Raw genomic sequence first — 26,450 nt, forward strand, 5'->3', positions numbered from 1 at the left:
CAGCAACATGCCACACCTCCTCTTCCTGTTGGCAGTCAGCTGGTTTCATCAGGCATAGGTATGCCTAAGTAAATCGGTGGTAGTGACAGTGGGGGGTAAATTGTAAATTACCTGAAGAGCCAAGGCAGTTATTATTATTATTCTCTTGTCACAATTCAAGAAACAGAGTCTGAGAAAGCTTTGGGAACACCCCCCAAATCATTTACTATGAGGTAGAAGTGAGACCTGGATACAGCACTATCAGATTTCCATCTGGACTGCTACATCACATCACATAGGGGAAGGCTGGTCAGCCAACTGAAGTCCCATTTTATTCCCCTTGTCTCTAGTCATCTCTCAGCTGGGTGTGGCTATGTGACAAATCTGGCCAGAGAGGCTTAAATCTGCCACAGGGTTCTTGAAAATGTGTTTGTTTTCTCAATGGTGACACTCCTCTGTGTCCCTTCCTTTTTTCTCTATGTAATGGTGAGAACTGAAATAGCCATTATGGGACCATTAGGGAATGGCCAAGAGAACTGCCCTAACCTTAGTCTTGACAGAGTTGAACGGCTGAATTAGCAGTACATCTACAAAACTCTGGATATTTCTTTCAGAAAAATAAATTTAAGTCACTGTAATGAGGTTTCCAGCTACTATCTAATTGATAAACCCACTTAATGCTTTTCTGGTGGAAATTAGTTTGCCTGATTAATATTACAGTCTTAATTTTCTTGTGTTTCAATTGCCTAAAACACCTTTATCTATCCATCCCTTATTTTCAGTACTTCTGGGCAAATTTAATCTAGGTATGACCCAGGTAAGCAGCATATAGTTGGGTTTTGTTTTTAACTCCATCTGAGCGTTAGCTTAATCTCAATTACAAATCTAAAAAATACTAAGGCTATTTCAATACTACATAATTAACATCATCTGTAAGTCACACTGAATACAAAACAATATGAGAATATTTCATAAAAAATCAAGAACACAGTTCTTCATGGGACATTAGTTACCTATTAATTTTTTGCCTGATCCAAATCCTTCATAAACCCATATATGACCCTGACAGGCCAAGGGTGTCGACTTCATCTGGAAGTTGATAATATCAAGGCGAATGATGTGATCTAAAGGGGCTAATAACTTCCAGTGGCAACTGTGGCACAGATAAAAGAAAGTCAGGAATGATTTCCAAATGAAACATAATGTTATTTACTTTGATAAAAGAAAGTCAGGAATGATTTCCAAATGGCACATACTGTTATTTACTTTGTTCAGAATTTTATGTATCATTGTTACTGACTCAATCTTTGTGCATGGGTGAAAGAAAGATTTTTACTTTAAACTGTAACAATTAAAAAATATTTCTAATATCTAATTTATCAAAAGCGTTAATTAAGTTCACCCATCATGGCAAATGGTTGGTCAATCACATGTACTCCTCTAAATTCTAATTGGCAATCTGTGAGTTAAGGATCTACTTTTGCCTGAATTTGCCCCAAACTCCCCTAAATCACATAAATTTACTTAGGATTGATATTATACCAATCTTCACCCCTCACGTCACACTTTAAATTTATTCTCTTGTTTAATTCAAGGAAAGTTCTCTATTTTGGCAATTTAAGAATCATTTATTGAGTACCTAATATGTTCTAGAAGATTTTATGTACATTATTTCAATCTCCAAAACTCTTTGACAGAGATGTGACTTTCCACTTTACCTAATAAACGATCCCTTCTTTTGAGAAAGTGCACAATTTATCAACAGGGATAATCTTACACTCAGTTTTTGTATAGGGATAATCTTATGTTCAGTTTTTATATGCTGAAGGCCTTAGAGCAGGGATTACTTCAAAGGCTATTCTTCAAGGAGAGGAGGTGGAAAATATGATTAAGCAAGTGTTGCAGTTTGTCAAGTGGTCATTCCTTCAACATAATAAGCATCCCTTCCTCACCTCATAGTGGTTCTGTGAGAGTATCTTGGGATCTGTATGATTCCTCCTGGTTCAGTCAGAATAACATCCTCATAAGTGGCCACATGTTCTCGGTTTGAACTTTGGAGAAGTTTGGGAGTTTTACGGCCTTTTGGACCTAAATATTTTTAAAAAGGCCATGAAAATAAAATTAATTTTTGAGAGGCTTATTATATGCCATTTCAGATCAGTCACTTTTTCTCTCAGTTTTAGAAAAAAGTTAACAGGAAGTGGTTAGCCTCACTGAAAAGTCTCCATCAGAGAGGAGCACTTTTCTTGAAATTATCCTTGGGGTAGACTTAAGTCAATGAAAGATAACGTGGAAAAATTATAAATAATGCTAGCTCTATGCACAGTTCCAACTAAAAGCAACATTATTTTTCTTTAGTGTTTATTTACTTACTTACTGAGAGAGAGAGAGAGAGAGAGAGAGAGAGAGAGAGAGAGCAAGTGAGCATGAGCGGGGGAGGGGCAGAGAGAGAGCAGACACAGGATCTGAAGCAGGCTCCAGGCTCTAAGCTGTCAGCACACTGTCCAACGCAGGGCTCAAACTCATGAACTGTGAGATCATGCCCTGAGCTGAAGTCGGATGCTCAACCTACTGAGCCACCCAGGCACCCCAAAAGCAACATTCTTAATAAAGTTTTTTAGGAAAACTCTTTCACATGATATGTACACTCTTCTTTATTCCTTATTGAACTTTTTCCCCAAATCTACCTCTGCAATACTTTTTGGTGCCAATGAGAAAAGGTTCAATACTTTTTGGTGCCAATAGCTTTCAGTCACCTATAGTTATCAAGAGTCAAAAAGCTTTATTAATTACTTGTTCTAAAATGCAATCTAATAACTCTGAATTGCATAGCATTTACATTTATATTGCTAGCATTTCATGTTTGTGTAGTTTACCTTAGAAACTCATTCTGACCTTTTATTATATTACTATAAAGAAAACTGATACAGAGATAATAAATTATCCAACCAACTAAGAGTTGGTAATCAACTCTAAGTAGATAATCAACCAACTAAGAGTTAGAACCCTAACCTTCTGATCCACAGAAAAGGCCCTCTGTGGCATAAAATCACATCACAGTAAATAATGTCGTCTTGAAATGAACGTATCTTAGCCACATCCAGAAATCATAATTCTGGATGATTTACAAGTCAATGAAGTTATCCTCTGAGCAGTTTCTCTTTTGAATCTGCACCAATCTCAGATGACTTAAAGAGATTTTTCTTTCAAACACAAACTCCCCACAGAAACACCATCTCTTATGAAACAATATATGCTTTGAAATATTCCTAAAAAGAAAAACACTGATTTTTAACTTTTTAAGTTTATAAAATGACCAAGCCTACCTTGGACTCTAAAGACAATATAACTTATGCCCAAAGCACCTTGCACAAGGGAACGAAATGTCACCCTCACCAGTGGTCCAGAGCTCATGAAAATCATCGGGTAAAGCCCTCTTCCACATAATTCACCTAGTTAAAAAAAATCAAATCTAGTAAAACACAAGAAATAAAATTTTTAGCAGTTTCTCTATTTTAAGAGAAATAGAGGATTTATTCATGAAATATTTGACATGTAACATTGTGTAAATTTAGAGTGTACAACATGCTGATTTGATACATTTATACATTGTAATGTGTCTGCCATTATAGTGATAGTCTCTATCACCTCTCATAATTACCATTTCTTTTTTGTAGTGAAAATAATTAAGATCTAGTCCCTCAGCAAGTTTGATGATTATACTACAAATATTGACTATATTCACTATACTATGCATTGGATCCCCAGGACTTATCTACTAGTTATCAATGAATTAGGAATTTATTCCACTCAACAAAATGAGCAAACAGGGCTCCAGAACTCAAGTGACTCACCCAGAGTCAGACTGGTAGGGTGGGGAGTCAGGATCTAAACCCAGGACCATCAATCCAGTATCCAACATAGTCTGCTAGGTCATACTGCTCCCTTAAAGGACAGTAGGGAGTAAATTACTTCATCTTTAAAATGACACTGATATGCCATGTTTCTTCTAGCAAAGTAATCTTCTTATAAAAATATCTCACTATCAGAGATCCATGATGGAAAACTTTCTACCTGAAAATGTATTCTTTCTCTATAGTTAATCTTCTTTTGATGGCTTTAGTTTGAGAACCTGAGTCTAAGATGTAAGGGAAAATTATAATTCCAGAACAATTCAGAGGGCTGATTAAGGAAGGTGTGGGGACATGTGGGTGGCTCAGTTGGTGAAGCATCCAACTTCAGCTCAGGTCATGATCTCATGGTTCATGAGTTCGAGCCTGGCATTGGGCTCTTTGCAGTCAGCACATGGAACCTGCTTCAGAGCCTGTTTTCTCTCTCTCTGCCCCTGCCCCTCTTGCTCTCTCTCTGTGTCTCTGTCTCTGTCTCTGTAACAAAAAAATAAACATTTTAAAACGGTGTGAAAAGAACCTGGGTTTCTTAGGATCAAACTCATTTATATTAAGAATAGGTCAGTATCATTCTATCATGCTTGTTTAAAAGTCAGACAGACAGGGGCGCCTGGGTGGCGCAGTGGGTTAAGCGTCCGACTTCAGCCAGGTCACGATCTCGCGGTCCGGGAGTTCGAGCCCCGCATCGGGCTCTGGGCTGATGGCTCAGAGCCTGGAGCCTGTTTCCGATTCTGTGTCTCCCTCTCTCTCTGCCCCTCGCCCGTTCATGCTCTGTCTCTCTCTGTCCCAAAAATAAATAAACGTTGAAAAAAAATTAAAAAAAAAAAAAGACATTCTCTGGGTACACTACAGACAACTGTATGGTACCAACACCCCAGATTCTTCTCTTTCTTTCCATTTCATTTTCCCCCTAGCTTGTCTACTTAATACATATTTTATTTTATTATTATGTGTCTACTCCCCATTAGAATATAAGTTTGAAAAGGGCAGGGATTTTTGTTTTGTTTTTCTTTTTGTCCATATTTCTCACTACTGAACCTCACTACCAAGAAAAGTTGGTCTCTGGTCCTTGCTAGACTCTCTTCACAAGTATTTGTGGAGCAAGAGAGGAAAGAGATTATATCCGAGAAGAAGCAAAGAACAGAAAACATTAGATGGCATAACAGGTTAGGGTAAACGATGTTGAAATACTATTTGAAGAATGATCAAATACTTATTTGTAGCAAGTAGAGATCAATGCAGCTCTGGAATGAGTGAGTTGCTGGCTCCCACAGGGAAAAAGATAGCATTTTACAGACAGAAGAATACTATCTGGCTTGAATAAGGGGTAATACCTGCTAGCTATCACCCAAAGAGACAGAACTACTCTAACAATTTCAAACTGACAATTTCATATCAAAGAACTGCTAGGTAGGAAAATTATAGGGTTTCCTCAGTTAATCCACAACAAAGACAAGCATGGTTTTCAATAGGTTATAAAGATAAAGGTAAGTTTTCCCAGAAAATGTTTCTTTTTATATAAGAATCCAGTGTATAAGAGATCGCTACAAGTTGGAGACAAAATAACTTTTTCTTAAAGAAAAAGATATAGTATCACTTTATCATATGAGAAAAATACCCATTTCAGGAGGATTAAAGAAGTTTGTAATTAAATTTTTTTTTTTCTGAACTCAGAATGAACAATGAGTGTTCAAAAATAAAAGCTCTGAGGAGTACCTGGATGGATTAGTTGGTTAAGTGTCTGACACTTAGCTCAGGTCTTGATCTCAGGGTCATGAGTTCAAGCACCGCATTGGGCTCCACACTAGGCATGGAGATACTTTAAAAAAAAAATAGGGGCACCTGGGTGGCTCAGTCAGTTAAGCATCCTACTCTTGATTTCTGCTCAAGTCATGATCTCACGGTTTGTGAATTGGAGCCCCATGTCCGGCTCAGTGCGGAGTGTGGAGACTGCTTGGGATTCTCTATCTCCCTCACTCTCTGCCCCTCCCCTGCTTGTGCACACACTCTCCCTCTCTCCCAAAATAAATAAACATTTAAAAATAAATAAATAAATAAATAAATAAACAAACAAATAAATAAATAAATAAATAAATAAATAAAAGCTGTGTGGTAAATCAAAGATCAAAGGTATATACAGATGGATTTAAATTTTTTTTTTTAACATTTATTTATTTTTGAGACAGAGAGAAACAGAGCATGAATAGGGGAGGGGCAGAGAGAGAGGGAGACACAGAATCTCAAACAGGCTCCAGGCTCTGAGCTGTCAGCACAGAGCCCGACGCGGGGCTCGAACTCACGGACTGTGAGATCATGACCTGAGCCGAAGTCGGACGCTTAACCGACTGAGCCACCCAGGCGCCCCCAGATGGATTTAAACAAATAAACTTTAAAAATTTTTTATGTTTATTTATTTTGAGAGAGACAGGGAGAGACAGAGAGAGAAGGGGAAGGTCAGAGACAGAGGGAGACACAGAATCCAAAGCAGGCTCCAGGCTCTAAGGTGTCAGCACAGAGCCTGATGCAGGGCTCAAAGTCATGAGCTATGAGATCATGACCTGAGCCAAAGTCGGACGTTCAACTGAGACACCCAAGCGCCCACATACACAAATAAATTTTTAAATGTTTCCATCAACATAGAATAAAAATTAAAGACAAATGGCAACCTTAGGAATAAGTACTTGTAACTTATGACAAAAGGAAAAATGTATGTATAATAGTGTTCATAAACCAATAAAAAGAATAATCCTCAAAAATAGATGGTAATAAGTAAAAAATGCAAATAACCAACATATGAAAATAAAACTCCATTAATAAGAAAATGGTAAAAATGCCTACTAAATTATCACATGAGTTATACATATGCATGGTGAAAGATACTCCCATGTATTGCTAAAGGCAGTGACCACTGATGTAGCCTTTCTGAAGAGCAATTTAGCAGTATACACTTGTGCTGAGTCTGGAGGCATGACACTAATTTAGGATGATACAGAAGGGGACAAAATAGCAAGATCTTTGTTTTCCTGGAGCTTTTATTTTAGCCAGGTAAATAAAGAAGATGATTTCAGAGATCACAGCTACAAATGAAATAATCGGCATAATAGAACTATGGAAAATGACTATGGAAGGGAGTGAATGGTGCTACTCTAGATGAGAAGTCCTCTTTGAGGAGGTGACATATCATCCATTCCTTCACTCATTCATTCCCTGCCTTCTATCTCACATACTATTCGAGGCACTGGAGATTCTTCAAGTGAGACAAAAGTTTTAGTCTTCAGAAAGCCCTCATTCAATAGAGAAAACACGAACCACAAACATGAAAAATAAATCATAGTTAGAAGACAGTAAATGCTAAAGAAAAAGTTGAGGAGGGTACTAAGAGGTACTGGGGTAGGAGGTGATGCGATTGACAGCAATTAAGGGAGGACTCATTAAGAAGGTGACATTCTAGTCAAGGCTTGAGGGGAGACACAGGATGAGGAGTTCTCTAAACTGCTAGGAGAAGTAGCTGGTCAAGGGCCCTGGGGCGAGAATGGGCATACTTCATCATGTAAGTTGGGGAGCAGGAGGTAAGGCTATGGTAGGGATTTTGGATTTCATCCTAGCTACAAGGAAACCTTGAGCCTTTTTTTTAAGCTTACTTTTTTTAAGTTTATTTATTTGTTTTGAGCAAGAGAGACAAAGACAGAGAGGGAGAGAGAGAATATCCCAAGCAGGCTCCACACCGACAGTGCAGAGCTTGATGCAGGGCTCAAACTCACAAACCATGAGATCATGACCTAAGCCAAAATCAAAAGTCAGAGGATTAACCTACTGAGCCACCCAGGCACCCCAACCTTGAGCTGTTTTAATCAAGGCAGATGGGGAGGGCAATCTGATCACAGGAGAGAAATGTACAAAGTGGATAGGCCAGTTAATAGCTTTTTCCACAGTCTAAGTGAGATAGTATTTATAAAGATTCCTTAATAAATGTTTGTGCCCTCTACGTCAATGATTTAATCTAAGAGTCTATCTCAAGAACACAGTCTCACCCTCAGAGCAGTTTTCTTGGCTTCCCCATACTCCTGCATCCAGTGCAGGCATGTGTGAGTACCATACCTACTCACAACAGCATACACTTATTTTCTTTCCAGTCTTCCCCATCAACCAAATTACTTCCAGCACCTTCCCATCTCCCTCTTGATGAAGAGCCAAAGAGCCTACCACACCTACACAAACAAGAGGTAACAACTTTGTTCTGTTGAGCAAAACAGGTTTGCCTATACATGAAATGCAATGACAGCTGGTGTGTTATTAGCAAATATTTTTAATTCTGCCAGATTAGGGGCATCTGGGTGGCTCAGTTGGTTGGGAGTCCAAATCTTGATTCTGGGTCAGGTCATGATCTTACAGTTTGTGGGATCGAGCCCCACGTCAGGCTCTGTGCTGAGCGCGGAGCCTGCTTAAGGTGTGTTCTCTCTCTCTCTCTCTCTCTCTCTCTCTCTCTCTCTTCTTCTGCTCCTCCCCTCATGTTCTCTCTCTCAAAATAAATAAATCAACATTAAAAATAAAGAAAGGGCTTTAATATATTTTGCTTTATTTTGACATCTAACACCTACCCCATCTGATTTTTAACCATCTTAACTCTTCCTCTATCATATACATTTCTGGAATTCTTGCATGGTTCTGGTATATTTGAAGAAGTTGAGCTCTTATTTTTTTTCTTGTTGAATGCACACACAGCCACATACTCACACTCAACCCCTAGTACACCTGTTTTGTGAAGTCAAGTTTTGACTTTATAACAATATGAATAATATTAAGTGTGCCTGAAAAAAAAAGGCATGCCTATTACAAATATCATCAACATTTTGGTGGTATTGTTACCCAAGCCAAGCTCTCTTGATTGTAAGCTGCCTATATAGAAAAGGCTCCAGCACAAAGTTTAAATGCTAGTAAGGATTACCTGACACCCTTCTCTTACTGTGGCTTTCTTCATAAATAGTCATAACTGAATCTGGACATATTGGAGACCCAGGGAGTGACAGATATTCAACCGTCATTTTTGCCATACTGCTAGGTGAAATTCTGAGCACCCAGGAACATTCCAGTTTTCCTCTATAATCCAGTGGATATCTTGGAGTTGAAAAAAAGCCTCTGGGCTCTTCTAGCTCCACTTCAGAATAACAACCTACAATTCAGAGCACACAGACACCAGGGACCAACATAAACAAAGCAAAGTGAGGTTTTATCACAAACAAAAAATGTAGGCTTGCAAGAAGAAAATTAAAACTTTATTACTCTGTTACATGTCCTTGGATAAAAATTATCATCCCATTTAATGTGTTCTATTTTCTTGAAATGAGATTGTAGGAGTAGAATTCAAATCATTACTATTCAAAAATTTTTTTTCACTGAATCTTTTAAATGCCTTAGAAGATGCACAATGGATATGCACTCTCTACTTCTACCAAGTTTTCATTTCTTTTTTTCTTTGAGATGCAACTGAAGGTCTGTTCCTAAAGCTTCACTAATTTCACTGAGCATTAATCTCTTCTTTTTTACATTTTTAAATGTTTATTTGAGAGAGAGACAGATAGAGAATGTGAGCAGGGGAAGGGCAGAGAGAGAGGGAGACACTGAATCTGAAGCAGGCTCCAAACTCAGAACCCAACGCGGGACTCAAACTCATTAACTGTGAGATCATGACCTGAGATGAAGTTGGCCACTTAACCAACTGAGCCATCCAGGCATCCCCTCACTAGGCATTAATCTTGCTAGGACAAATGATTACATTCATAGAATTTGTGACTGAGATTAAAAAAAAAAAAAAAAAAGGAGGACTAGCTGACTACATTTGAATGTCTCTCACTTCTTCAATTTGCTCTGAAGTCGAAGGGCACCTTTGGATCTCCAGGGATACACTTGGCCCCCTGATGCTGCAATCAGCTGCTGCTTCTTCAGGTTACACCCTTGACTTTTCCTTTTTCCCCTTTGTCTATTCCCTTGACAAAAATCCTCTGAGCAACTACAAACTGAAATACTCTGTATTCAAATAAACACACTTTAATGTATGAATATTAATTAGTACATGCATTATTATATATGCTTTTCCCTAGAGAAATTAACCTAACTGAGGTGATATACATAAATATACTTTTATGAATAATAGAAATGAAGAATGACAGAAATTCAAGAAGGGAAATGAAATGCTACAAGAATTCAAGATTCTAGTCAATTGCCTAGTCCTCTGTTATTTCTTTGCAAATTCTCCTTTTCATTTATATGGCTACTATGATATAATTTAGATATTTATAGATCTACTCTGATTTAAGAGTAACCTAACTGATTTCCTGGTCTCTAATCTTTTCCCCATCATGCCCTCAAATCCAAGATAGTGTATGAAACAAAAGAATTAAGTTCTTTCCTTTCTCAAAGCAACTAAAATTTTACAGCTTGCACTGTCTTTCAGAGTCTGGCCCCAACATGTCTTTCAATCACTTTTCTTGTCCCCATGAATCCTCTATGACAAATATGCCTGGAAAAGGAATCAAATCATATAATGTCATGAATTCCCAATCAGTCACTTCTTTTTATACATGGGCTAACAACTCCCTTGTGTAAAAAGCAAGTGGTGGGAGTGGGTGATGTTAAAGATAGGATAGTCCAAACATTTGTCTCATAGAATACTCACAGAATTAAAACAAAACAATAACTTGCCATATGTAAAACTTCCAATAACATGCATATGTATTTCTGAATATCTACAAATGGGAAACATCTTTGCTACATTTTAACATATTGGTTTTTTTAAGATTTTAAGTAATCTCTACATCCATTGTGGGGCTCAAGCTCATAGCACTGAGATCAAGAGTTGTGTGCTCTACCAACTAAGCCAGCCAAGCGCCCCAACAATGTTCACTTTCTAATAGCCTATGTGGAACAGTTCAACAAATACATTGGTTGGTCACTATGGCCACCATTTGTTGACTGTTAAAATTCATCATGCCATTTCTGTTCTAAGTGCTTGACATGTGTTCACTTAGGCACTGATTAACACTGTTCATTTAACTCAAACCATCGAAATCATTAGGTTTTAGGATCTTGGACCTAAGTCTGCTCTCCATCTCAACCCCAATTCCAGATTGACTTTTAATCTATGTAGGACTCTGATCCTCGTCTTGTCAGACTGTACCACCCACAGCTGGTTACTCCGCCTTACTCCTAGAAGATTTTAGCAGTCATTTTCTCCACCGCTATTCCTGCCATAAATCTTGCTGAGTTCACTAGCCATACTGATGATGAGTCGAGCACTGAAGCTTCTCAATTTTTCAACTTCTTCCAATGATCTTGTTCTCCACCCAACCTCAGCTATACACCCCAGTGGTCAGCCCCTAGAGACCCAGTCCCCAGCAATAATTCCAAGCCTTCTCTAATCTCGATTTCAAGCACTGCTTTCTCCATCCACAACCTTCTATCTTCTCAGCAACTTCCAGCACTCCTTCCATCTTTTGAGACTTGCAATTCATCTACCCAACCACCTTTTCTTTGTCCCTATTTCATCTCTCACCCTCATTCACTCTTTTCCTAGTATAAATTCCAACAATATATCATTTTAATCCCTTCCTCCTACATGTGTTCAATTCCCTCATACACTTGCATACCCACTCATACACTTGGGAAAATCCGCTCTGAATTGAGTCTACTCTCTACCTGTTCTGCACCTATGTGCTAACCCTCTGTGTCTCTGGAAGAAAACATACAATTGAGCTAACTGGCCAGTTTCCCCTAAATTCATGATTGTTAATCTCAGAAGCTTTTATGTTTCCTAGCAATCCTACTACATTCTCCTAGTCCATGTACTTTGTCACTTTTTTAGAGAACTATTTTCATACTTCCCCTTTTTTCCCCTGAAAACCCCTCAAACCATCTTCCATAACCCTGTTTTGTCTTCTAGGAACATAGAAGCAATTAGAAAACTGCCAGAAGCTCCTGTCCTGCCACGTGTACCCACACACCAGCATGAATATTCTGCCTTCCATTCAGCAGCTATGGGTGAACTACACTTTACTCCTGAGGCCAACCTCCCCTGCTGAGCACCAGATCTCATCTCCTTTCTCCTTCTGAAGGTCATCACTCCAGCTATCCCTCCCTCTCTTGTATCCTTTTCAGTCTTCTCCACCTCTTCCTAGTTCTCTACTGGGGTTGACTCCATGTTGGGTGGATGGAGGCAGAGATGGGTGAGAAAGAAGAGACTGTGACCACCTGGAAACCAAGGATGATGGTTTCATAGAACTTTCATCTCCCTACAACTCTATTACAGACTCCTAATTCTCCAGCTGCAATTTGATTTTAACTAAACATATAAATCCCATTAGCAAACAGACACTGACAACTGTGGGAAAATTAAGAGTGACTGACACTGATGCTGGCTGTGGTTATCTCATATCCAGAGTCTTCACCTAGCAAGATACCTGAAAATCTAAGGACCTTTGTTTATGCAGAAATAAATAGATCAGAGGTCAGAATACTTCTTTGCATGTCTCCAAAATTCAAGCACTCGTTCACAGCCACAAGATCTTTTTTTTAACCTGCAACAGCTGTTATCTGTGGGGTAGAGAAGAAACCCAGACGGTCATAGTAACAACACGCCTCTCATTCAGCTTAAACTACCATCCAGAATGAAAACACAGGGCTTATCCTGTTCCAAAGAAAATTAGTAAACCCAGACATGCAATATTTTTTGCAAAATTCTTACTAGCTGAATAGGCTAAGATAAACATCTATTACCTGGTCCAGACTCATTGTCTATTGAAGGTGTGGGTGGTGGCAACTGTTGTCTTGTTAAGGTTTTTCTTTCATTATTTATCCAAAGTGAAGCAGGACCTGTACCTGGAGAGAACAGGTTAAAAAGAAATAAATATGAAAGCCTGGAAACAAAATATACCTATGGTAAAATAGCTTCTGTCAAAAGAGAAATGCAAACCTAGGATTAAAGCTGCCTCAGGAAAAGTCACTTTTACTATCACTCTGCCCAAGGAGAATGTACTCACACAGAATTTTAATGTGCATTTTACATGTTTTAGAAACTAAAATAAATGAAATACTACTTTTTGGTTTTTTTTCTTTCATCACACTGATTTCTACCACACTCATCCTTCTCGCAAACCCACTCTAAAGAAAGAGGAAATATTTCCATAATATCTGAAAAATATTTACCTTTGATTTTGGATTGGATCCAGTCCAAGAAGACACTCACCCTGGCAAATACATCTGGTTTCCTTGTTTGGGCACAGCCAGCTCCCCAGCTGACAATACCATACAGGACAAAGGGACCTTTATCATGTCGACATACTAATGGCCCACCAGAGTCTCCCTGAAACACCAAGAAAATGTGTTCTAGAAAACTGCTTTAATCAGAGTTCCTGCATTCAATTTTGGAACCGGAATAGCCACTAATTTATTGCTAACACATTTCTTTAATTTAAAAATATTAATACTTTGTCAATTTGTATACCTTAGAGTAAACTCAAAATCACAAATGAGGAGATATTACAACTGATACCACAGAAATACAAAGAATTATAAGACTACTATGAATAGCTATACACCAAGAAATTGGATAACCTGGAACAAGTAGATTAATTCCTACAAACATACAAACTACGAAGACCAAATCATGAGGAATTAGACAAATCAGAATAGACCAATATGAGCAAGGAGATTGAATCACTAATCAAAAACATTCCAACTAAAGTAAAGCTCAGGACCAGATGACTTCAGTGGTGGATCTACTAAACATTTAAAGAAGAATTAACTTCAAGAGTGCCTGGGTGGCTCAGTTGGTTAAGTGTCCGACTTGGTATTTGGCTCAGGTCATGATCCCATGGTTTCATGAGGTCTGGCCTCGTGTCAAGCTCTGTACTGCAGCGCAGAGCCTCCTTGGGATTCTCTTACTCTCTGCCCCTCCCATACTCGCACTGTCTCTGTCTCTCTCAAAATAAATAAACTTTTAAAAAAGAAGAACAATTAACTTCAATCCTCAAACTCTTCCCAAAAACTGAAGAGGAGGGAACACTCTAAAACTCATTTCATGCGGTTAGAATTACCCTGATACCAATCCCAGATAAGGACATTACAAGAGAAGAAAACTAAAGGTCAATATCCCTGATGAACATAAAAGCAAAAATCCTCAATAAAATACTAGCAAACTGAATTCCACAGCATATTAAAAGACTCATACACCATGATCAAATGGGATTTATTCCAGTGATGCAAGGATAGTTCAACACACACAAATCAATGACTATGATACACCACATTGAATGAAAGTTTTAAAATCATATTACTATCCCAATAGTAATGTATTTACTAAAATAGACAATGTATTTGACAAAATGCAACATCCTTTCATGCTAAAAACTCTCAACGAATTAGGTATAGATAGAGCATATCTCAACATAATAAAGGTCATATATAACAAAGCCATAGCTAACCTCACACTTGATAATGAGAGGTTGGAAGCTTTTCCTGTAAGATCAGAAACAAAACAAGGGTGCCTACTCTCACCATTCCTATTCTATATAGTATTGGAAGTCCTAGGTGGGGCATACAAGCAAGAAAAATAAATAAAAGGAAGGAAGGAGTAAATCAGGAAGGAAGAAGTAACATGGTCTTTATTTGCAGATGATATGGCCTAAGGAAATCCTAAAGACTCCATCAAAAAACTGTTAGAACTAAAAACATACAAACAAAGCTGTTAGCACTAATCAATAAATATAGTGAAGTTTCAGGATACAAAGCAAACATACAGAAATTGTTGTGTCACTACACAGTAATAACATGTGAAAAAGAAATAAACAGGGGATTAAGGAAGACAATTGTTGTTATGAGCATAGGGTGTTGTAAGCATTGAATCACTAAATTCTACACTTCAAACCAATACCTCATTGTATGTTAAAAGTAACTAGAATTTAGATTAAAACTTGAAAAAAAAAAGAAATAAAACAGTAAAGGAAACAATCCTGCATACAAAAGCATCACAAAATAAAATACTTAGGAATAAATGTAACCAAAAAGGTCAAAGATCTCTACACTGAAAACTGTAAGACTTTGATGAAAGAAACTGATAAAGACACAAATGGAAAACATATTCCCATGCTCACGATTAGAAAAATTAATACTGTGTCCATACTAAACAAAGCCATCTATAGATTCAATACAGTCCATTTCAAAATTTCAATGACATTTTTCACAGAAATAGAAAAAATAATCCTAAAATTCATATGGTCCACCAAAGACCCTAAATAGCCAAAGCAATCTTAAGAAAGAACAAAGCTGGAGGCATCACACTTCCTGATTTCAAAAATAAGTTACAAATCTATAGTAGTCAGCATACTATAGTACTGGCATAAAAACAGACACATAGACAAATGGGATAGACTCATGAGCCCAGAAAAACCCTCACATATTCAGTCAACTAATATTTTCCAAAGGAGCAAAGAATACTCCCTGAGGAAAGGATAATCTCTTCAACAAATGATGTTGGGAAAACTGGACAGCCATAAGCAGAAAAATAAGCCTATTGTACACCACTCACAAAAAATTAACTTGAAATGGACTAAAGACTGAAACATAAAGCTACAAATCATAGAACCTGTAGAAGAAAACATAGGGTAAAATGTCCTTGATATTGGTCTTGGCAACAATTTTTAATTTTTTTTTTGGGGGGGATATGAAACCAAAAGCACAAGCAGCAAAAGCAAGAATCAATTAAGTGGACCTACATAAAACTAAAATGCTTCTAAACATCAGAAGAAACAATCAACAAAAATGAAAAGGCAACCTATGAGATGGCAAAAAATATTTGCAAACCATGTATCTGATAAAGGGTTAATATCTAAAATATATAAATAACTCATACAAATTGATAACAAAAACCATGCCAACTAAAAAAAAAAATGGGCAGAGGATCTGAACAGCCATTTTTCCAAAGAAGACGTACAGAGGAGCAATAGGTACAGGAAAAGATGCCCAGCATCACTGATCATCAGGGAAATGCAAATCAAAACTACAATGAGATATCACCTCACACTTGTTAGAATAGCTATCATCAAAGAGATAAGGCAAAAAATGTTGGCCAGGATGTGGAGAAAGAGAACCCTTTTGCACTGTTGGTAGGAATGTAAATTGGTATATTATTATGGAAAATAATATAAACATTACTCAAAAAATTAAAAATTAACTACCATATGATCCACTTCTGGGTATATATCCAAAGGAAAGAAAAACAGGTTATCAAAGAGGTATCTGCATTCCCACATTTATTGCAGTTTTATTCACTAGCCAAGATATGAAAACAACGTATTTTTCTATCAAAGGATGAATGGATAAAAAATATAATATATATATATATTTAATGGAATATTATTCATCCGTGAGAGCAAAAGAAATCCTTCCATTTGTGACAACATGTATGGTCTTTGAGGACATTACACTAAGTGAAAAGTCAGACAGCAAAAGACAAATACTGTAGGATATCACTTACATGTGGAATCTATAAAAGCTAAACTCAAAGAAACCAAGAGTAGAATGAATAGTTACCAAGGGTAGAGGAGTAAGGAAAATGGGGAGATCTTGGCCAAAGGGTACAAACTTCCAGTGATAAGATGAACAATTCCAAGGATCTAATGTACAACATAGTGACTATGGTTAACAATACTATATATTTCAAAGTTGCTAAGAAAGTAGATCTTAAGTGTTCTCACAAGAAAGAAATAGTAATTATATGAAGTAATGGAGGTTTTGACTAACTCTACTGCGGTAAGCATTTTACAATACACAACTGCTTCAAATCATCACTTACACATCTGAACTTATACAATGCTATATGTCAATTATTGCTCAAAAAAGCTGTAAAAAAAAGCCTTAAAACAGATTTTCTTCTTAAGAAAGTCTAATTTTCAATCACCCCCTCTTTTTTAAAAAATTTATTTATTTTGAGGGAGAGAGAGAGAGAGAGAGAGAGAATGCACAAATAGGGGAGGGGGAGAGAGCGAGCACTGTCAGTGAAGAGCCTGATGAGGTTCTCAAACTCACGAACCATTAGATCAAGACCTGAATGGAGGGTGGCCACTTAATTGACTGAGACACCCAGGCGCCCCTCTTTTTTTTTTTTTGACACAAATGTACTTAGAATCAAACTAAATCCTTTGTCTCCTCATAAAATAAACTGAGTTGATGATATATTTGATATATCAGTTTATATATATATATATGATGATATATTTGATATATCAGTTTATATATATATCAGTTTATATATATATATATGATGATATATTTGATATATCAGTTTATATATATATATATATATATATATATATATATATATATATATATAAATAAATAGCAGTTTATTTTCTATGAAGAATCTCACAGAAGAAATCCTAAAGTGGGAATAGGGAGATAGATTCCCTAGCCTATAATATAGAGCAATGAACATTTTCTCTGGGCCTAGTTTTTTTCCTTATGAAACAAGGTTATATATACTGACGACCCCTTCGAGTTTGAAACGGTCTGATGTGTCAAGTCAGGTTTTTTCCTTAAATAACTTATTCATGCAGTACCAATACATACCAAATACACAATTTTTCAGGCAATTACAAACATTCCAGAGCCTAATTTATCTTTTATTTCCCATACCTATCACAGGGCCTATCATACAGTAAATATTCAATCAGCAAATGGTATCTATTTATTTGAAAAAAATATTCAGTGCCTATTGTGAACTAGGCATTCGGAGCAAGAGAGAGTATCAACAAATTAGATGGTGATAACAGCCATAAAGAAAATATTTAGAATAGTAGAGAATAAAGGCAGGTATTTGTGCATGCTTACACGCACGTGTACGTGCATGTAGTTTCAATAACATCTGAGTGGATACATGAAAGATGAGAAGAAACTGGGTTTTCAAAAACCAGGAAGAATAGCATTTTATGCAGAATTGATATCTGGGCTAAGGCCCCAAGTTAGGCAAGTTGTGTGGTCAGAAAGTAATCAGTGTGGCTGAAATATGTCAGCAAGAGAAGTATGAAATAGATTGGAAAATCAGCAGGAACAGGACATACACCACTCTGTGAGGACAGAGATGACTTTGCAGGTCAAAGAATTTGAAATTTTAAAAACTATCTAAGATGTGTTGTGAGCGGAGAAGCACAGGATTCTACACTGAGTCGCCAAAACTCCGTGCCTCTGCAGTCCAACATTCTAGCTCACCTTCCTGGATGAGAAATCACATTAGTAGGTCCATTACCTCTGAGCACACACAGGAGGGTAAAAATCAACTACCTGATAGAAATGCTTGAGTCCATATCATCAACGTTTCTGCAATCATCTTGCTAGTAACTTATAGTGTTCTTAACTAGTCCCACTTATTAGCCAGAATCTCAACTCCTCTATTTTCCTCCCCTTGTATTGACAGCAAATTCAGTCATGATGCAAAGTGACAGTTTGATGTAGCTGAAATACACGCCCACCGAGGCCACAATATTTGGGTCACCTCTGACATGGACCTAATTCCCTCCCTAGTTCTCCTTTGCTCTCTTGATACAGAATAAGGTGTTCCCTTAATGTCAGATACTGTCAAACATGACAGAGACAAAGAAACCATTTGTGATTTCCTTGATTCGAAGCACAGAGGAAAACCATCCCTCAAAAGGGGAAGAATAAATGCATTCATTCAGAGTACTTTTCTATTTGATTTTTACACTTGATCTTAGCCAAAAGGCCGAGAAGCGATCTATTTGATTTTTATAACATGGCATTTCTGTCCTCTAGCAGACATTGTGACTGCCCTTCCCATATTTCTCAAGTTTTCCAGTCGCCATCTCGGCCCTGTGCCTGAGGGCTCTTCTTCTCCTCCACTGCATCCATGAGACAGGTCAGAAGTGTGCAAAGTCCTGAGGAATTAACAGACTCCTCCCCCAGCAGCCCTGGAGCTATGACTCTGAGCAAGTCCGGCTCCCTCACCCCTGGGATGGGACCACACGTACTGTATTTTGCATTGCTGCAGGATCAAGCTCAGTCCCCTTACTGTGGGAGCCGACTTAATAGCACATCTTCCATTTCCTGCCTTCCCTTCCCTATACTGCCCTCCAGACTTTCTGACCAGGGATAGCTGCACTTCCTAAACAGACCATTGTACCTGAATCCTTGTCTCAGGGTCTGCTTCTGGGGAATGTGAATTAAAACACTCAAAAAAATTTTTTTTAGAAAACAGAATCTAAGTAGTACTTGCCACCACAAAAGTATTTAACTACCATCTGTTGATACTCAGTGTTAAGAGGGAACTTTCTTCCTTTTCACCTCACATTTTCACATGGAAAGACTTCCATCTAGATTAACACCCAGTTTTCTCCCATTGGTTCATGTTTCTTGATTAAGGGGAAAGACTATCAAAAAGCAGCACAGACTAGAGACATAACCTCTCTTCCCTCTGCACTCTAGACCAGTATGAAATGACAGACCCGGAGAAGTAGATCTTCCCTGCAGACCCCCAACTTTCCCATCAGTGGGTTGCCTCAAATCCAGACTGAATACTGAAGGTGGGCTACAGACCATTAGAAATTCTTTTTGGTTGTATATCTAAAGTCACATTCCTCAAGTCGCTTCTTGGATATTAAAGCTGATGTTTTACAGTCCATTTGATCACATTCTGTCTTCCTCTTAGCTGATTTGAACTTGCCAATAGCATGCTTGTGCAACTGACATGTTAATATATATCTGCACTGCTTTTGCCTCTAAATATCACTGAAATTAAACTATTGTTTTGTGGGGTGCCTGGGTGGCGCAGTTGGTTAAGCATCTGACTTCAGCCAGGTCACGATCTCGCGGTCCGGGAGTTCAAGCCCCGCGTCGGGCTCTGTGCTGATGATGGCTCAGAGCCTGGAGCCTGTCTAATTCTGTGTCTCCCTCTCTCTGCCCCTCCCCCGTTCATGCTCTGTCTCTCTCTGTCCCAAAAATAAACGTTGAAAAAAAAATTAAAAAAAAAACTATTGTTTTGTGATTTGTTTTCCACTACGTATGGATAACACTTTTTCAAAGTTTCTCATTTTCTTCACGATTATTTTATTTTAATCTGAAAATTAAGAGTACATAGGAGATATTAATATTAATTCAAAACAGTAAAAAAACAGGGCACCTGGGTGGCTCAGTTGGTTAAGCATCCAACTTTGGCTCAGACCATCATCTCAGGATTCATGAGTTTGAGCTCCACATCAGGCTCTGCGCTGACAGCACTCGAAGCCCGCTTGATCTCCTGTCCCCCTCCTTCTGCCTCTCCCCTGTGCATGCTCTCCCTCTCTCCCTCTCCAAAATAAATACAAACACTGAAGAAAAAAAAGGTTTAAAAAATAAAATAAATTAAAAAACTAAAAACCTTAACTCATAAGTAGGATACACTGACTTAGAATCCTTCTCTGCTTGTTCCTCTTTTCCCACAGCCTTACATCTCTCTGAGCACACCTTCCTTCTTGCAGGCCAGTTAGCAGTGCTGCTGTCCCCTGTGTTCTCATGGGCTCCTCGGTCCCCACCTGCTTTCTGGCCCTCTCTCCATCTCAGCAAGTGTGGAGTCAGGAACTCCCTCTTCCCATTGTCCTACTGGCGTTCCTGGAAGGGTGTGGTGTGATGCTATCAGGCACAGGCTGTAATGGTTACCTGTGGTTCTGAGCATGTCTCCTAAGGAGAGTCTCCATCAGATGACCCTGGATCTTCCTTTGCAAAATCAGAGTCATCTCACCTGACAGAAATCCTTCCCTCCAGAGGTTGCAAAGCCAGCACAGATCATCCTCTCTGTGATCCCTCCTGGGTGAGAGTGGTAAGCGTGTTCACAGACCTCTCTTTCTAACACAAGCACCTGAATCTGCTGCAAGCGCCTTGCGAGGCCGCCACCTGCTTAAAAAACAGAGTCAGAAATACAGCTTCTTAATGAAGTAAACAACACATTATGTTAAAAAGACATATTTAATTTCAGACTTCCTTTGCAGTAATGTAATTGCAATCACTCAGTTTGGCCTGAGCTAATGTTAATAAAAAAATGTGTCTCACATAGGGTGTCTTTATTTCCCAAATGTGGCATTTTGGTAAAGGAATACATTATCAAAAGAACAAAACCAGAAGCATTTTTTTTCTAGTTTATTTTTGATTTAAAAGTTAGTGTTTCAAACATTGTTACACAAAAATTCAGAAAGAAAAATTCAGCAAGATATGAATTGGTGTTGTATAGGATGTATACAATTATATATTTTAAATGGTATATTTACAGATAAAAATATAAATGTGAGAACATATTTATAAGACTTCCTAATATAAACCAAAATCATATCCCCTTTTCCTCTATTGTCACTGAGACTAATCTCAACTCCAATTTGAAAGGACTAAAAATGGTGGTGCTTGCGTGATTCAGTTGGTTAAGCATCCGACTTCAGCTCAGGTCATGGTATCACAGTTCGTGGGTTTGAGTCCTGCGTCGGGCTCTGTGCTGACAGCTCAGAGCCTGGAGGCTGCTTTGGATTCTGTCTCTCTCTCTCTCTCTCTTTCTCTGTTCCTCCCCTGCTCATGCTCTGTGTCTGTCTCTCTCTCAAAAATAAACATTAAAAAAATTTTATAAAGGACTAAAATGAAGGCTATAAGGCTAACAATGAACACTACAATACTTCTCACAACTGACCCTCAGGCAGAACTGTATTAACATGTATTCTGCATGACTTATTCTATCACTTTGGATTCATGGCTAATTTTAAAAAAGCTTAGTATTAGCAAGTACCTAATATTTGTACAGTACCTTAATATTACTCCAACCCAATAATACAACATTGTGAGGTGGGTTGTTCACATATATGATCACGTTGACCTCACACATGAAAAAAAACACAAGAGTTTTGAAAATCTGATCTCACAGCACATGTGGGGCAAAACTAGCACTTAAGCCTAGGTTGGACTCTAAAGCTCGTGCTTTTTAATGTATCAATCTAATACATAAATAAATTTAATGATTTTTGAAATCCTCTTTTTAGGGACCATTCCTGCCACTGGTCTTTACCATTTCTTAAAATTAAGAACTCATTTTCTCTCAGATTGAAAGAATGAATTCGCCTTTCATAACACTGTAAGTAAGCGCCTTTCACTTGTCTGGTGGTCACGGAGGTGGTGACGGTTGAAGGTGTCAGACAATGGGCACATTTATTCAAGGTCTTGGAAGCCAGTCAGTCAAAAAAAAATTTACTGAGCATTTACTCTATGCTAGGTGCATCGGTAGCCCTGGAGGAGAGTGCAGAATTAGGCACCTGCCACCACGAGGCTTCCACTCTAACGGATGAGATGTGGAGAATGATTACATACACTAATGTCAAAGCACAATCGTGTGTGATGAAATGATAAAACTGGGTGGTGCAAATGTGACGGAAGGGCAGTCCTGAGGCAGCAAACTGATCGGAGGAGGGTGTGCCGTTCTGAGCTGCGAGCAGAACGATGAGGAGGCAGCTGGGAGAAGACTGAAGCAAGAGTGTTCCAAGCTTCAGAAAGCAGAACAGGTCTTGTGTTGAAGAGGAAGAAAGAAGGCCACAATGCCTGAAGCGGACACAGGGAGGAAAGGAAGTTGGAGAGGTAAGTGGAGGCCAAATCACAGAGTTTTCCAAGTCAGGCTAGCAGTTCAGACTTTATTCTAAATGTAAAAAAAAAAAAAAAAAAAAAGAAAAAAGAAAAAAGAAAAAGCACCAAAGAGTATCAGCTGAACCACGCTGATTTTTATTTTATTTTTTTTGCTTTTTTTTTTCAATATATGAAATTTATTGTCAGATTGGTTTCCATACAACACCCAGTGCTCATCCCAAAAGGTACCCTCCTCAATACCCATCACCCACCCTCCCCTCCCTCCCACCCCCCATCAACCCTCAGTTTGTTCTCAGTTTTGAAGAGTCCTTTATGCTTTGGCTCTCTCCCACTCTAACCACCTTTTTTTTTTTCCTTCTCCTCCCCCATGGGTTTCTGTAAAATTTCTCAGGATCCACATAAGAGTGAAAACATATGGTATCTGCCTTTCTCTGTATGGCTTATTTCACTTAGCATCACACTCTCCAGTTCCATCCACGTTGCTACAAAGGGCCATATTTCGTTCTTTCTCATTGCCATGTAGTACTCCATTGTGTATATAAACCACAATTTCTTTATCCATTCATCAGTTGATGGACATTTAGGCTCTTTCCATAATTTGGCTATTGTTGAGAGTGCTGCTATGAACATTGGGGTACAAGTGCCCCTATGCATCAGTACTCCTGTATCCCTTGGATAAATTCCTAGCAGTGCTATTACTGGGTCATAGGGTAGGTCTATTTAATTTTCTGAGGAACCTCCACACTGCTTTCCAGAGTGGCTGCACCAATTTGCATTCCCACCAACAGTGCAAGAGGAGAACCACGCTGATTTTAAATCCTAGCTTTGATAAGTACTAGTTATGGGATCTTAGCAAGTGACTTAAATCTCTTGAGCTATAATATCCTCATTTACAACACGGGGAGGATAAAACCTCCTCATCTGGTGGTTGGGCAGGTTTGAGGAACATGCAGAGTGGCTGCAGGTGGCACAGTAAAGCTATGCTCACAGACAAGCAGATCCCAAATAAATGACACACAAAAACAAGGAAAATGTACAAGGAAACCATCTTCTACAGTGGAAAGAGGCAAAACGCAAACATCAACACGTTCAGATCTGCCAGTATTTTGCTGTGGCTTTAAGAACTCTACGATCTAGACCAGCAGTCAGCAAACCACAGCCAGCAGACCAGTTCTGTGCCAGCCCCATCCCCAGACCTCTTCGTAATGATGTGTACACTTTGAAATGGCTTCTAAAAAGCCCCAGAGTAATATTTCATGACACATGAGTATTATATGAAATTTAAATTTCAGGGGCGCCTGGGTGGCTCAATCGGTTGAGCATCTGACTTCAGCTCAGGTCATGATCTTGCGGTTTGTGGGTTCAAGCCCCGCATCAGGCTCTGTGCTGACAGCTCAGAGCCTGGAGCCTGCTTCAGATTCTGGGTCTCCCTCTCTCTCTGCCTCTCCCTGCACACACTCTGTCTCTCTCCTTCAAAAACAAATAAACATTAAAAATTTTTTATTTAAATTTCATAAACTTCTACTGGAACATGGCCACATCCATTCTGTTAGATGTGTATGTCTATGGCTGCTTTGCACTACAATGGCAGAGTTGGATAACTGGGACATGGAACATATGGCTTGCAAAGACAAAGAAACGTATTATTTGGCTCTTTACAGATCTAACGTCCCTATAATAAGTCACCCTGAAGGAAAACTATAAAACAGTTCATTCTCTAATCACCTATGACTAAATAAAACATGGGTTCTATCTTTCAGAGAGAAGAAAGGCTAAAGCAGGTATTGCTTGACATCATTTCCATGCCAAGTTTTTTAAATTAGCAACTGGCAATAATTTTTATGCAAAAGTAAAATGTTCACCTTCACTAATGCTTCCCCATCCAGTCACAGCACAGATCTCAGAGGAAAAGAGTGGCTCCGTGCTTTCTGGGAGACACGCTGGCCTCACGATGGAGTTGAACGCCAGAGGAGAGCTCAGTTGTATTAGGGCGATGTCAGAGTCAAAGCTCCGGCTATCAAAGTCTTCGTGCACCACAACGTGCTTGGCCCTTCTCACCTGTATCAGTGGTGAGCAAGCAAATTACAAGATAAAGTCAACGAGTCAAACTACTTCTTTGCATAACAGTCCAAAATAAACCTTCAATCTCTGTATTGCCATGCATCAGCAATGAAGGTGGCTCTGTACTCAATTGAAAAGGGCAATTTGTGTTTGTAATTTGCAGGAGGCCATGAACTTTCTGAGGACAGTCCTGGAGAAAGCAGGCTATGTGGACCTGTGTACACAGACTTGAATTTACATTTCCTGACCTGCCTCACTTAATTCTCTGATGTAATCGTGAGCTCAGATTATATCTTTATGTTTTTTATTGAAAAAAAAAATTTTGAACGTTTATTTTTGAAGGAGAGAGAGAGCATGAGCAGGGGAGGAGCAGAGGGAAAGGAAGACACAGAATCCAAAGTGGGCTCCAGGCTCTGAGCTGTCAGCACAGAGCCCGACACGGGACTCCAACTCACAAACCGTGAGATCATGACCTGAACTGAAGTTGGAGGCTTAACCAACTGAGCCACCCAGGGGCTCCACAGATCGTATCTTTAAATGTTGATACATCCGGTAACTGTATAGGGACACTAGGAGATGGGTACCTAATTACATATTTTAGCTAAAGGTATTCCCCAGCATGTGATAACACTTAGGATAGAGGCAGAATGACCCTTCAAAACATTTCTCACCTGCTCAGTTGATTCCTTCAGGGTTCTGTCATGGTCCCCAGCAACAATGGTCCAGAAGAGTGGATTATTTTTCCTGGAGAAAGAACAAGAAAAGTTTGACATGAGGAGTCATTTTTTTTACCATTTGATCTAACCCCATGGGGCTCTACCAACACGCACTGTGTTTAGCTCAGCCAAATGCCACTATTCCCCTGTCTGGTGCCTTTGTGTGATCTCCTGCCTGGGAAGGTACACCACACCTCCTGATCTACCTGTAGAGTTCTTAATGATGCATCCCGCCCCTTTATTTTGGCAATAAAATGACCGTGGAGCCCCTACCAAATATCACCAAACACTATTTTTAAGTTGAAAAGTTAAAAAGAAAAACTATAGCTTACTTTCATTTCACAGTGATATTAAGAATACATAATGAGATAGCTTCTGGCCTATGTTTTACTGTTAAAAGTAGCCAAACATTATCCTACAGGAATACATCTCAAATTGTTTTCTTTTAATCACCAGAATTAATGGAACAGAGGTTAAAAAATTTATCAGTTCACAAAACAGGTAAAACTCACCTATGGCACCTATGGGATTATTTTGGGGAGATGATGATTGGAAGAAACATAGGGAGCTGCTGGGTGTTGGCAATATTTTGTCTTATGATGTGGGTACTAGTCATGTGGGTGCTCACTTTGTGAAAATTCCTCTAACTATAAACTTGACATTTGCACCCTTTTGGTATATTTCAAAAGGATGTTTTAAAGAAGTTTAAATCAATATCCATTAATCTGCCACATCAAGATTTTCAGCTGAAGAAATATGTGAGGAAAGAGTCCCTCAATTGTCACAAATATCACTTCAGCTTGGAGATTCTTTAATTTTCCAAAATTTACTTTTTTACTTAGGAAATGCAAGGTTATTGAAATTATTTTTTCAATATGCTTTATTCAAAGGAAAAGTTTCTTCATATACATGGGCATCTTCTGTCTAGTCTTAACCATGTTCATTTCAATTCCTTGCATGATGAGTCTGACTTATTCATGTGTTTCACTATGACTTATTAAAGGAGCCTACTCAGGTAAAGTGCTTGGCAAATACCTTCCAGATGGTAATGACTCCATAATGGTAGCCATTATCAGTGTTATTATCTGCCATGCACTCTAACTGAAGGATTAAACTTTATTTTCAAAGTCACCCTCTA

General features: G+C 38.5%; 1 protein-coding gene and 1 non-coding gene across 8 annotated transcripts in view; both read right to left on the reverse strand.

Annotated features, from left to right (window-relative positions):
* Positions 1-26,450, reverse strand: part of OVCH1 (ovochymase 1) — an 82,665-nt gene that overhangs the window by 25,725 nt on the left and 30,490 nt on the right. For 5 of the 7 annotated variants that reach the window (XM_045061607.1, XM_045061609.1, XM_045061605.1 and 2 more), the window contains 9 exons: positions 25,268-25,340; positions 24,398-24,593; positions 20,665-20,819; positions 13,086-13,242; positions 12,657-12,758; positions 8,833-9,057; positions 3,306-3,431; positions 1,932-2,067; positions 993-1,132 (listed from right to left, as the gene is read on the reverse strand). In XM_045061607.1, coding sequence (XP_044917542.1) covers positions 993-1,132; positions 1,932-2,067; positions 3,306-3,431; positions 8,833-9,057; positions 12,657-12,758; positions 13,086-13,242; positions 20,665-20,819; positions 24,398-24,593; positions 25,268-25,340 — 1,310 coding nt within the window. The remainder of the gene's footprint in view (positions 1-992; positions 1,133-1,931; positions 2,068-3,305; positions 3,432-8,832; positions 9,058-12,656; positions 12,759-13,085; positions 13,243-20,664; positions 20,820-24,397; positions 24,594-25,267; positions 25,341-26,450) is intronic. The other 2 variants (XM_045061606.1, XM_045061608.1) reach the window with 2 other exon arrangements.
* Positions 18,481-18,666, reverse strand: LOC111561616. Its single transcript, XR_002744242.1, has one exon. It is a non-coding gene; the product is annotated as a U2 spliceosomal RNA (small nuclear RNA).

This window comes from Felis catus, chromosome B4 (assembly GCF_018350175.1).
Source record: "Felis catus isolate Fca126 chromosome B4, F.catus_Fca126_mat1.0, whole genome shotgun sequence".
In the NCBI taxonomy this organism is placed as follows: domain Eukaryota; kingdom Metazoa; phylum Chordata; class Mammalia; order Carnivora; family Felidae; genus Felis; species Felis catus.